The following is a 12,959-nucleotide window of genomic DNA, read 5'->3' as shown; positions in this document are numbered from 1 at the left end:
TACAAGAACTACAACTGGGCAGGGTCACAGTCAGCACAGTCCTCCCCTGGACGTTCTCCACAGGACATGCACCACTCTGGAAGTCCGGACTTGTTTCCAGAGGAGTGAAATTGCACAACCTATTGCTACTCCTACATGACACTGATGGCTCTACCTTCTGTTAGAGATAGCTAACTGCGGTTCCATTATCCTCTCCTTTCAAGTTATTTACTCCTCATTTTCATCATGCATACTAAATGTATCAATGCAGCGCTCACTGCCTAGGTGTTGCTCCTCCCCTGGTTGAGACCATGTTAACCTTTGGGGGTTTAATTGTGTATGTTTTTGGTGTTTCTGAGGGATTTCACCCGGCCAGCTGATGCTGAGTGTGGTGCAGAGTGGTTGGTTCTGGATGTTTGGTTTTGTCTGATTTATTGTTCATTGTTTGTATATTGGCACACTGTGACACACCTCTGCTTGACTTGAGGCCATCTAGATGGCCCCATGACAGCTGACATGAATGGATCTATGTTCACATTGCCTCTAAATTTTATGTCTAGGGATATCAGGGGCTTGAATAACCCCGTAAGGGTAAACTCGTAGTGCAGTATCTAACTCGCCACAAAGCCATGATCGCATTCCTTCAGGAGACACATCTAGCCACACGCTCTACATATTCATTCACATCCAAGTGGTGACCTCATCGTTTTTCTCCAGCTATAGTTTGTATTCACGTGGGGTTTGCATATTAATCCATGAGAAAATTCCCTTTCACCATATCTCCACTACCGCGGACACCCAGGATAGATATATGCTGTTCGTGGGTGTGTTAGCCAGTCATAAAGTACTATTAGCTAACATCTATGCCCCAAACATAGATGACCCCAACTTTTTTTCACGTTCTATAGCTAAACTTGATCACGAAGGTGCAGACACCATAATTATGGGTAGGGACTTCAACATGATAATGGACCCCCTATCGGACACTATGTCAGACAACCAGACATTGAAACCTAAAGCACTGTGCGTCCTTTGGCACATGTGTGAGGCCCACCGACTACAAGATCCAAGGTTCGTGCAACCACAATCAGCTCTACCATTCACACATTTTTTATCCCCACATAATACATGGAGACAAATTGACTTCTGGTTCCTAAATCCATCGCCTGCAGTGTGGCTGACCTCTGTTAATCCTTTACCTCATGCACTCTCTGGTCATTTACCGGTGGTGATGACATGTGATATTCTACACTGAGTTATGCGGGAATGCCGTTGGCGCTTTCTCACCCTGGCACTTCAAGACGCTTTGTTCCGTGTTGACCTAAAAAAGACCATCAAGGAATACTTTGATTTAAAAATGGGGTCAGTCTCCACATATACTTCCCTTTGGGATGCGTTTAAGGCCTATGCTAGGGACATATGCAACACACAGTCTGCTGGTGTTCCCAGGTCCATATGCACCGGTCTGGTGAAGGTGGAGACTGCTCTGCAGGAACTAGATGGGGGCAGGTTCTTGTGCGACTGGCGACCTCGGGTTGAAGCCCGTGTGGCCCTGATGGAGGAGTTTCGAGAGGTAGCGGATAAGGAGGCCATCTTTCTGGGGAGATATATTACTGCACACGGCTATGGTGAGGGTGAGCATCTTGGGTGGACATTGGTGCACCTGTTGCAACTGTCACACGCTGGGACCTATATCCCAGAATTGTAGACTGACAAGGGATCATCACATAGGGTAGGTACTGAAGAGGTACAATCAACATTTCTTTCCTATTTCACCAGGCTGTATGGTGGGCGATGTCATTATAATACCTCAGCATCGACTGACTACCTGGAGAAGGTAGCCATGGTGTGGCTCCCAGAGGCACAACAAAGATACCTAGGTGAGCCCTTTGCATGTGAAGAAGTAATAACAGCCATAGAAACTTTAAATGACTCCAAAGCACCAGGATTTGATGGATTTACTGGGGAGTTTTATAAGGCCTATAAAGAGATTCTTGCCCCTCAACTTTTAGAAGTATATAATGAGGCTCTTGCCAAAGGTACATTACCTCCAACTATTCGAGAAGCGGTCATCACTCTCTTACCTAAGCCTGACAAATACCCCCGTTATTGCGGTTCCTAACATCCATTATCATTGTTAAATTTTGATAATAAGATACTGGTGAAAGTATTAGCAATATGCCTATCCCAAATGCTGGACAGCATTATCTCTCCAGTACAATCTGGATTCGTCCCTCACAGATCTACTAGCATTAACTTATGTACGTTATTCGTGGTCCTGAATAGGATAGATGCCTCTGTACCCGCTACAGTCACCTTCCTGGATGCCGAAAAAGGCATTCAATTCTCTAGAGTGGCCCTTTTTATTCTCCACATGCCACAAACTGGGGTTACCATCAGGATTTATTACCCTGTTCTAGCTACTTTATGAAAATCCAATTGCACACACAGGGTTAAAGGCACACTCTCTCCTCCCTTCTCAGTGTACAGGGGAACCCACCAGGGCTGCCCACTATCTCCCTTGCTTTTTATAATAGGCAGGGTCCCATTCGTGCAGCAGCTGCAAAAGAACCACCTCCACAGAGGATGCAGTTTCGCACTGGACCGCTATTGGTATCATTGTACACAGATGATATATTATTATTTACCCGCTACCCGGATAGGTACTTGGATCTATAACTACAGGAGATTATCGATTTTGGGGCATTTTGGGGAATTCAAATTAACTGGTTCAAAACTGAATTAAATAGAACACTGGGTGAGACTTCTGCTCTCCCTGGCAGGTCACATTGCCATTATTAAAATGGTAGTCCTCCCCAAATTCTTATATCTCTTTTTGAATATTCCCCCTAACTAATTCCTCTTTCAGAGAGTTTCACAGATTACTGACCCGCCTGATTTGGGCGGACAGATGTTTGAGGGTGCGATGGGCGGTGCTTGCACTTCCCAACAAAAGGGGGTGGTTATGGCCTTCCCCATTTTCATCTGTACCACTTAGTGGCTCAGTGTAGCTTTGCCTATCATTGGTACCACCCAGATGCGTGCATACAATACACTGTGCCCAAACAAGATATGATCTACCCTGCCACTCTATGTACGCTTCTTCCAAGGGGTCATGCCCTGGACCCCACGGATGTACAGGCACTATCCACCACATGCTGGGCCTGGCAGGGACTGGCTTGTATGTTGGCGGGCGAGATACTGAATTCTCCCACATTGCCCTTAACCGGCAATTAATAGCTCCTATTGCCCTGCAAATAGCTAGATAAGCACACACTTACAGACTTGTATCTTCCCACTATGGGAGACCTGTTTCCTGATGGGCACATACTTTCCAAACGGGAGACTTGCATTTCTCGGCGCCAACCCCTATGGACCATTTTGTACTACATAGACTACAGAGGACGCTGCGTGCACTTATCACTACATACCCGCCTGCACCAAGCGACCTCACAATGCTCACAATGCTTAGCTAGGATGGTCTTCAGGTTGTATAGAGCATGCTTAACCCTACTACACACACACATGACACTGTGCTTTGCGGACACTGCGAAAGGGACCTGGGGCACCACCTAACAGAGAAGATGTGGAATGTTGCACCCAAACTCACAGAGTATCCATGAATAACCACCACCGCCTAATGCACTACAATTTCCTCAGGCGCCTGTATGTAACAACAGCTTCTCTCTTCAAAATAGACACTTCTCGCTCACATGAATGCCTTAGATGTCGGACCCTGATGGCAGATTTTATAATATGTCGTTGACATGTCCAACTGTCTCCCAGTATTGAAGGGAAGTGTTTATGCGTCCGTCCCTCATGGTGGATGTGGTCTTAGGCTCTGATCCCCTCCCGGCTTTGCTGGGCTATGTGAGTAATAATCCTAAATCAGTTAGACGATATACTGCACTGGCATTACTGTTGACTAAGCGAGAGGTAGCCATACATTGGGTCTCACAGCCTGCGGCAATGGTGGAGGCTTGGATACTTCGCCTCATTTACTGTGACACGAATAGTTAATTAAACGTGAATTAAATGCTTCCCTCCAACCTCATGTCCCCAAAGTATTTGGCAACCACTGAAGGACTACCTTGCTACACTCCATGCGCATTGACTGTACTGCGGGGTGGTGTCGGAGACACCTTAACACAATACAAGCTAAGGAACTGGATACACACTATGGTCGACCTCTGGTACACGTCTGACAGCCCCCCATAACACAACCTCATATACTACTGTTGTGTGCAGGCTTATAAACATGAGGCCTTATATATATTTCTTTCTTCGGTGGGAGGGGGTGGATCTCACATAATGTGCTATGCTATTTGATGTTCATTGATAAAATTATATATAAAGCTTTAAAAAAGTTTCTTGTGAAGGCTCTTCTGCTCAGAGACCACGACTGGATCATTGAAAATATTTTCCAGGCTTCGTGCCAGATTCGACCAGACCAGGTTATGATCAGTCAGTGTTTTGAACTATATACTGTAATAATTTCCCAATATTTTCTGTTACCAACAGATGCAAGTTCCTCCTTTTAGGAGTCTGTTTATGGTACATCATCATTGAAATATGTTGCTAGAAAGAGGTTCGTAGGTATCATGTTGTATCTGGGATTAAATCAAAATGTTGTAGTAAGAATGCTATCATGATACCAAGTCTTACCGAGGTAAAAAGAATGCTATCATAATACCAAGTCTTATGAAGGTAGTATGAACGCTATATCCATATCAAGCCTCATAGAGGTAGTAAGAATGTATTCATGATACCAATGCAAGAATGGGTTTACTTTCAGTGGGGAAATGGCTAAAAGCATTACTGTGAGGAGATTGTCTAACAAGGCTACATGTTAACCCGAATTCTTTTTAATCTACAAAAAAAAGATCAGAATTAATTTTGCAGATAGTGTATAATGCTGAAGGTGCCTAGTAATAGCATATACATATAGGATAAACCAGCTAGCAGGGATTATGTTGCTTTACTATTTTCTAAGAAGTATTATAAAGACACACCCCTCACTTAAGAGAGGCTGGGGTGCTGAATCCTAGTCTTGGGTGATTTATGTTATAAATATCTTGCGTCTGAAAGTGGATTAACGTAGGATGGCTCCAGCAACTTTGAATAAATCAAATAGAGGTTTAATGGCTAGGCCTTAGATGTTGGTACTGGCATTAGCAGAGTTGGCACGGGCAATGGGTGGTGCAAGCTGCAGTGGCCTACTTAGAAGGGCCCTACCACTTACTTTTTTTTACAACGTAACCACTACCAAAATGAGTTTGTTGGACACAACATGTTAGGCTTTTAAAATGGTTAAAAAAACAGGCTTAAATGTTGACTTTCCTGCAGTGGCAGCCGGCAGTTTTAGGAGGGAGGGGGCTGGGCAGAAAGCACACCCACACTCATTCTTCACACACACCCACACCCACACACACATGCAGGCACGCATGCACGCACGCACGCACGCACGCACATCCATCTACAACACATCAACACGCACCAAACATTCATTTAAAAAGATCAGACACACACATACACACACTTACCTTCAGTCTCGGAGGTCCCAGGAGGGTTGACCTTAGTTCAGCCAACGAGGGGAGGCAGCAGTCCCAACTTCATCACAGTGTGGGATGGGGTCAGTGAGACTACTGACCCCACCCCACTCTGTGACAAGATGTCACTGATTGACACTCGCCCTGGGCGCTTCAGGGCTTAAACCTGAAGCGCTCAAGTCAAAGTCAATGAGTGACGCTTCCCTCGTCACCCAGGGGAGGGCCTTGAGGCTCCTGTGGGTGTGACCTCCTCGGCTCAGCAAAGTTCAGCTCAGGCAGCCAGGAGTCTGCGCAAATCGCACATGTCTCGCTCCTGGCTGCCTGACCTGAACATGAAGAGTGTCTGTCAGGCTGACCTTTGTTCAGCCTGACCGGCACTCTTCATGAGGAGCAAAAGGTGGGGGGGGTGTGGCCCCTCCGCCCTAAAGGACGGGCAGTGCCTGCTTTCCTGCCCCCCCACTCCCCAAAGACAGGGGCATCCTTAATGGCACTGGCAGTGACGGACCTGTTCTTGGTGGTGGTGCACTTTCATCTGCCCCTGCTCCTAAAAAACCCATCTCCAACCAGATCAGCTACTGGATACCACTAACCACTAACAAGGACATTGAGGTCTCAATCTGCGATGAAAATGTGGCCTTCTGGGCTTCCTCAAATTAGAATCAAGGCCTAGCACAAAGAATGAGGGGTTTAGGTTGAACCGAAGCATAAGTTGCATAAAAGAACAACAGTTTAGTAATACATCAAAATTATGTACACAGAGAAAACAGAGACACGATCAAACAGTAAAATCTAATAAATTAAATACAGATTGAAAATATATCAGGAAAAAAGGGGCTTGAGCTGCGCACACTGTAGATCGTTAACAATGAAAAAATCAAGAATGATCCTGAAAAAGATACAATTTCAAAACAGGAAAATAAATTGTACACAGTGTATATTGTTTGCAATTTACCCTACTCACGAGCACAGTCACATTTTTCATAAATACTATGCTGTCTTTAATTTAAAAGAGCCAAATTGTCCCTCAAGAACCTGGTTACTTTGTGTTTATTGTTCACAAGCATGGGATTACCAACCGAGCATGGGCACTGCAAAATTTACAGAAACAAGAGAAACACCTTAGCACAATAAAAATAAAGGGGTATATTTATTAAAAAGTTGCACAGCGCAGCACTGCAAGTCACCTTAATGCACTGTGTGATAGGGAAAGGGCAGGAATGCGCTGTACTTAACTTTGCATGGCGCATTCCTGTTTTTCCTTGCACCAGCTCACTGTGTGCTGCCGATCGCCAACACAGGCACCTTTGCACCATGGTGCAAGGATGTCTGAGTTGCATATAGGATTGTTTTCTTTTCAGGACGGGCCACCTTCTGCACAAAAGCAATCTTAAAAGGCATTTTCGTCCTCGTATGTGGGCTGCAGAATGCAGCCCACATAGAAAGAGGAAGTAATGAGGAGAAATAAAGATATTTCTCCTCGTAACTCCTCACCTGGGGAGGCATAGGATTTTGACGCATTTCCAGGTCTACCAATAATGGTAAATATTGGAATGTGCCAAAATCCATCGGTGAATGCATGGGAACACCCATTCCCCACTCATGGAACGCTTTCCTAGGGTACAGTAACGCAACAAATTGATGTATCAAGCCAGGCAAGGTCACATCAAGTGGTCTTACATTGCTTGATAAATCTAACTTAAGAGACTGGTGCGCTATTGAGTGGCGCAATGGTGATGCAACGCTTTAATAAATACACCCCAAAGAATCTTGAACTTTAGTGTTCAGAATAAGGAAACCATAAGACCTCCTTACCTGGTGGTTTAGTACTAGCATTTGCCATACCCCAAAAATGTGGACATCTGCTGACCTGCCTTTTCTAGCAACTCCAAGTCATTGTAGATGCACATTGGTACTGAAGTGAGTATAGATGCTACTTGACCAGTAGAGACAAAGGTAAACATTGAAATCTCTCAAATTCTTCCCCAGATATCTATTTAGCTAGCACACAGGTCAACCAAGAGCTGGAGATCTGCACAAAAGGACTGGGCCAAGGAAGTACAAAAACAATAAAAGGTGTTACCATGAGGAAGTCTGTTTGCATAGCAGAGCCATGGACACCGATGATGTCTAGGCACTATGGGCATGATTTAGAATTTGGCAGACAGGTTACTCCATCACAGACGTGACAGATATCCTGTTTGCTGTATTACAATTTCCTTCAGAAAAAATGGAATCGAAATACAGCGGACAGGATGTCCATCACGTTTGTGACAGAGTAACCCCCTCCACAAACTCTAAATCGGGCCCACTGTATCCACTTCATTTGTCTCCGTGGAGGATCTGAGGCATCTCTGCAGGCAAAGTTCATTGCAGCGTGAGGCCAGGGCAGCGCACCTTCACAGGTCAGTTCCTAGCCCTCAGGATCCAAGGACACTCAGCACCATGTTCTGGAAGCACTGCGCCAGGCTCCACACATTCATTAAAAATAAACACAAAAGTGCCTTGTATGCTACAGGTTGCTGGATTTATTTTACAAGGGGGGTGCAATAAACTACACCCCAAAAGCTATAATCCACAGCCACCAGCCGAGACCTGGACAAGGGTATATACTTTAGATTACAAGTTAAGAAGCCTCCTGGTTCTAAGGAAATGCCAAGAACCTCCCTAAGAACTACACCACTGGTGGATTCCTTTCAGCATAGAGGCTCTTGAAACTGTGCTATTCATGGAAAATACCGTGGAACCCCAGAAACAAAGTAAAAAAATGTCAGGAAATGAAGAGCTGAACACTTGGTTAAGGACTTTCCACCCTTACAGCAACTCAGTTGGTCTTCTACAAAAGTTTCTAGTGCAGCGTCTAGCAAGCTTTAAAAGTTCCTCTTCTGAGAACGACTTAGTAGCTCTGCATAAGAAATGTCAGAGCTGTATAGAATAAATGAAATCAAGCATTCACAATATTTTCACACTTGTGTTACAAATTATTATGTTATATTGATCTCGTCTAATTTGATCTAGGAATTTTTGATCTAGGAATTTGTGACGTTTTAAGGATTTTGTTATCAGAGTTAATTTGAAAATGATAATGCCTTCAGAGCTAATATGAAATGCAGCAAAATAGGATGTTTAAGCATGCATTTCCCATTAGTCCACTCGTGGTGTTAATCTCACTGTGACTCTTGTCTTGCTGGGCCTGAGTTCAATGTCAGACTAAAAAATGAAGCAATTCTAATTATCCTCTCTGTTTTCTCTAGTGTGCGGGCGGCCTTTGGCTTCTAGCCGGATTGTGGGTGGACAAGATGCAGCAGAAGGGGCGTGGCCATGGCAAGCCAGCATTCATGTGTACAAGCAACATGTCTGTGGAGGAAGCATAATCACAAACCGCTGGGTGCTGTCAGCGGCTCACTGCTACTATAAAAGGTAAGTAAACTGACTGACCTTAAGGCTCCTTCTAGGACCAAGTACTAGACCGGAAGACCAGAGGAACTGCAGTACGTTCGGGATGAATTTGGACACAAGGAGATTGGCAGTCGAGAGCATATGAGGATACAGGATATAGTCAGATCAGTCTTTGCACCAACAATCATAATGCCAGTGACATTCAACATCTAAGCTCATTGCCATTGTACCTGTGTCTCAAGTATATGTCTCCACATTGAAAACACACAATGGAACCTGGATATAAATGTGTTTGCGTGGATGCCCTTTTCTTTAGACACATCTGTGGTCAGAAGGGCTCTCCCCATGTGATCCTTCCCCTACGCTCCATAAGGCCCGAAGATGGCACCTTCAGCTGCCCCCAAATACACTGCTCCATTACTTCCTCTTTGAATTCCTTACGTCATTGGCAAGTATCTACCTCTTGTCAGCCATTCTCTGCATAGCAGTTTCGATTCATAAAACCCTAAGTAATACCCTGCAAGGAACAGCCTCACCTACACCACTGGTTGATTTTCTTCTGTCTGATCTCAGCAGTGCCCAAGGCCCCAGCTGGCTCAGCCATTGTTTGTCAGGATAATAGAGTGATTACTTGCGGGTAAAATTCATTAGTCTGATACTCACACCTCCTAACAGCCAAGGCCTTTTTGTTCCCTTTCTTGAAAGCCAATAACACCTCCCAGCTGGCATTTAGGGCTTAACTCTGAAAAGATTATTAGAGGTTTTAGGCAGGAAAATTCAAATTTTCTAAAAAAGACATTTTCATAATAGTAATTTAAAATCTGATTAATTAGATTGGATTTTAAATTACTATTAATTTGGTATTTTGAATCACGGCTCTAGCTCTTCCCAAACTGAAGTTTTCAATCTTTAGGTGTTAAAATGTAATCCAGTGCTTTTCAATGGGACAGCCAGCATGGCCACAATGAAAAAATACTTTGGAAGATTTTCAGGGAATGTAAAACCTCAGTAACATGCCCTGAATTATATGACCCCTGCCTGATGGGATTTTGTAGGACCTGCCTTAGGAGTGAGATATAAGTATTATAAAGTCAGGCTTTGGCCTGGCAAAAGGCAAACGGCAGCACAAGCCTGGGACAAGGAGGCTGTATCGGGTGCAATTGCAGCCTGTTCTCCTTGACGACAGTGACTTGATTGACTGTGTGACTACAGGGGCACCCCCGGCCTCCTGCAGAGGAGCTCAGTGGTTATTTGAAACAGAGGCCACAGTTGCACTCTAAACTACACTCAGGTGAGTAATTTTGCTCCATGCATGCATTTGATTATCACTTCATTGTCAAGCATTCACCGAATAGGCTATTTTTATTAACACTGGGGTTGGTATTTGATACACCTCCTGATGAAAGCCACGGACAATACAGGCCATTTACAGGGGTCGAAACATGTAGACGGCTTGAAGTGAGGGTCATAGAACTATAATATCTTAGTGTACCCCCATTATTACTTTATTTATACCCACCTTCACTATCAATAAATGGACACCGTTCTGAAGAGTGAGATATTCTTAATCTTAAACTCCTTCGTAGGATCTTCTTAAGTGCTTCTGCAATGTCAGTGGAGCTCACCCTGGCTTTTAGGGGCTGGGCAAACCCAATGAGCAAGCATGGCATTCCACTACTAGAGTGGGTGAGGGTCATTTCAAAAGAAAACAATTCTTTTCTTTCTAGAGGCTTCTGAAGTTGGGTCTCTGAGAGAAGAACCAGCAGTTAGTTTTGTGGTTTGGGAAAACTATTTTGAATATTAAAAGGTTTATTATGCCAGGTCAAATTTGCAGTTTTAAAACTGCACACTCATGCCTCAGGGGCGGACCTGAAGATATTGTTTGCATTGTCAATTTAGTGGTGACACAATAGGTACTGTAGTCCTCTTATGACATTTAACTTACAAGCCCTGGGTATCATATGCTAGGGACTTATATGTTAGCTATATGTGACAAGATTTGTAACCAATCCAACAAGTTGTTAAGGGTCACAGCACATGTTCTGGGCCTAGTTAGCAGGTTCTCAGTGTATGTACAGAGTCCAAAAGCCAACAGCATCAGTTCAAAAAAATGCAAGTGATCATGCAAGAAGAGGAATTTTCTTACAGCTCATAAATGAGTAGCAACACACAGGGAGGGAGCCAGCAGACATGGACAGGAATAACCCCATAGGGGACACCCAAGGGTTGACATGGAACTACTTAATGGACAGACAATCCGGGGAAAAACAGCAAATTGGCATAAGAACAAAAAGGTCAAAACCATGAGGTCCACCCTGCACCACAACCATGTATAGAGGCACCAGAGCTGCTTAAGTGGTGGATGATGAAATGGTCAAAGAATCATCTGAAACATTTACTCCAGGGGCCTTATTACAGAAAGTGCCATGGAGTGCAGCTGGCATATGCCCCCACTTTGTGTGCGCCCAGGGTACTTTGGCATTACAGAAAGGACTGCAGATGCTTGTGCAGCCACTTCTGTAATACAGATAGCACTGGCACACATGTAACACCAGCGCTATGTCAGGAGGGTGTTCCCTCATTTGCATGGGGCATGGCCCTATGCAAATGAGAGAATCTTGTTACCTCTGGGCCCACGCCGTATTATGGGTGCAGGCACAAAGGCAAAGAAGCTGACAGGAGGCAGACTGAAAGAACACCACAAAAAGGTGAACCACAGTCAGTTGGCCCTCCTCTGGAGGGGGTAAAGGAGGCCCCAGGGCCTGGCCAGACATTCCCTTGCAGATGGGTGCAGTCAGTCACTTCACCCATCTGCAAGGTATCTCTAATTTCTTTTTAAAGTGAAGGCAGATTTCCACCTGCACGGTGAAACATGAAGAGGCTGTGAAAGCACCATTCTGTATTTCACTTGAGTGTGCTGCCCCCAGGGCAGCATGTTTTCACTGTTTGAGCACAGTGCACCTATTTAAAGGTATGCTGAGTCGCAAACAGGAAAAGTGCACCCTATGTGTAATAGGGCCCCAGGAATACAATGTCCAGAAAGGAAGAGAAAGACATGCAATCCAGACCGTAAAAAGAGCTGATACTGAGAACTCTCACCTGTATCTTCCACGTCCCACCAGGAGCTGGAAAATCAGATGAAAATAGATAGAAGGCCAACCCAGCCTGCACCATCCTAATGTGGAGCCCCAGTGAAACTCCCATGCGAGGGCAAGAACAAATGGAGAGGACTTTGAGGGTAAGGGACACAGCCTGACACCCTAGGAGAAAAATAAATCAGACTCATGTCATCTTCCATAGAACCTAAAAATTAAACAGCTGGACCCCAGAAAAGGAAAGGTGAAGACCAGGGATGATGAACCATACTATAGCAAAGAGATGAATGATTAGAGGCGCAAAGAGCCTGTAACACACACAGAAAACCCAGGCCACCAAAAAGACCCAACATGAACAAAGCCAAGAGAACAACACGTCCAGAGAAAGTCTTCAAAAGGTCCAGGATCCACATAATGTGTGATCCAGCAGCCAGGACAATATAGCAGTGGGGAGAGCTGTCCATTGCAAGAAGGGGAATCACTGGGGCACAGGCTGATGATAGGAAAGAAGCCTTGATGCCAAACGTGAAAGAAGCCTAGGGGAAAGCCAGCTGAAAGATAACAGGAATTAACTATAAGAACCACCACAGACAAATGCACAGCAGTCCCAGAAGAAAAGGAGGCAGGAGGGGTAAGAAGAAAAACACCCAGAAAGGAATCTCTCAGAACGCATCAAAAGTGAAGACAAAGGTGTGATAAAGACAGTAAGATCCATGACATTCTGACACTTCTACTGGAAAGCAGAATAAAAACTCAATTGAGCACCAGCAGCCGCTCCCTCATAAAGAGAGAGTTAGATGAGTCACTATACTACCCATCCATGAAAGACCAAGTACCAGCCCTGTATTTGCCAGCCATGATAGCAAATAACAAGGGACAAAGGGAATCTATATAGAAGAAAAGAATAATTCTGTTCATAGCAGTCAATTATTGGCTGAAT

At 44.6% G+C, this 12,959-nt stretch overlaps 1 protein-coding gene across 1 annotated transcript in view; it reads left to right on the top strand.

The window, feature by feature from the left end:
• The window catches only part of LOC138304300 (serine protease 33-like), a 229,764-nt gene that overhangs the window by 91,314 nt on the left and 125,491 nt on the right, over nt 1-12,959 (top strand). The window contains exon 3 of the mRNA XM_069244252.1: nt 8,780-8,945. Coding sequence (XP_069100353.1) covers nt 8,780-8,945 — 166 coding nt within the window. The remainder of the gene's footprint in view (nt 1-8,779; nt 8,946-12,959) is intronic.

The sequence above is a fragment of the Pleurodeles waltl genome, chromosome 7 (assembly GCF_031143425.1).
Source record: "Pleurodeles waltl isolate 20211129_DDA chromosome 7, aPleWal1.hap1.20221129, whole genome shotgun sequence".
Lineage (NCBI taxonomy): Eukaryota > Metazoa > Chordata > Amphibia > Caudata > Salamandridae > Pleurodeles > Pleurodeles waltl.
Note: the sequence above shows the minus strand (reverse complement) of the source record. Positions and strands in the feature narration are given on the sequence as shown.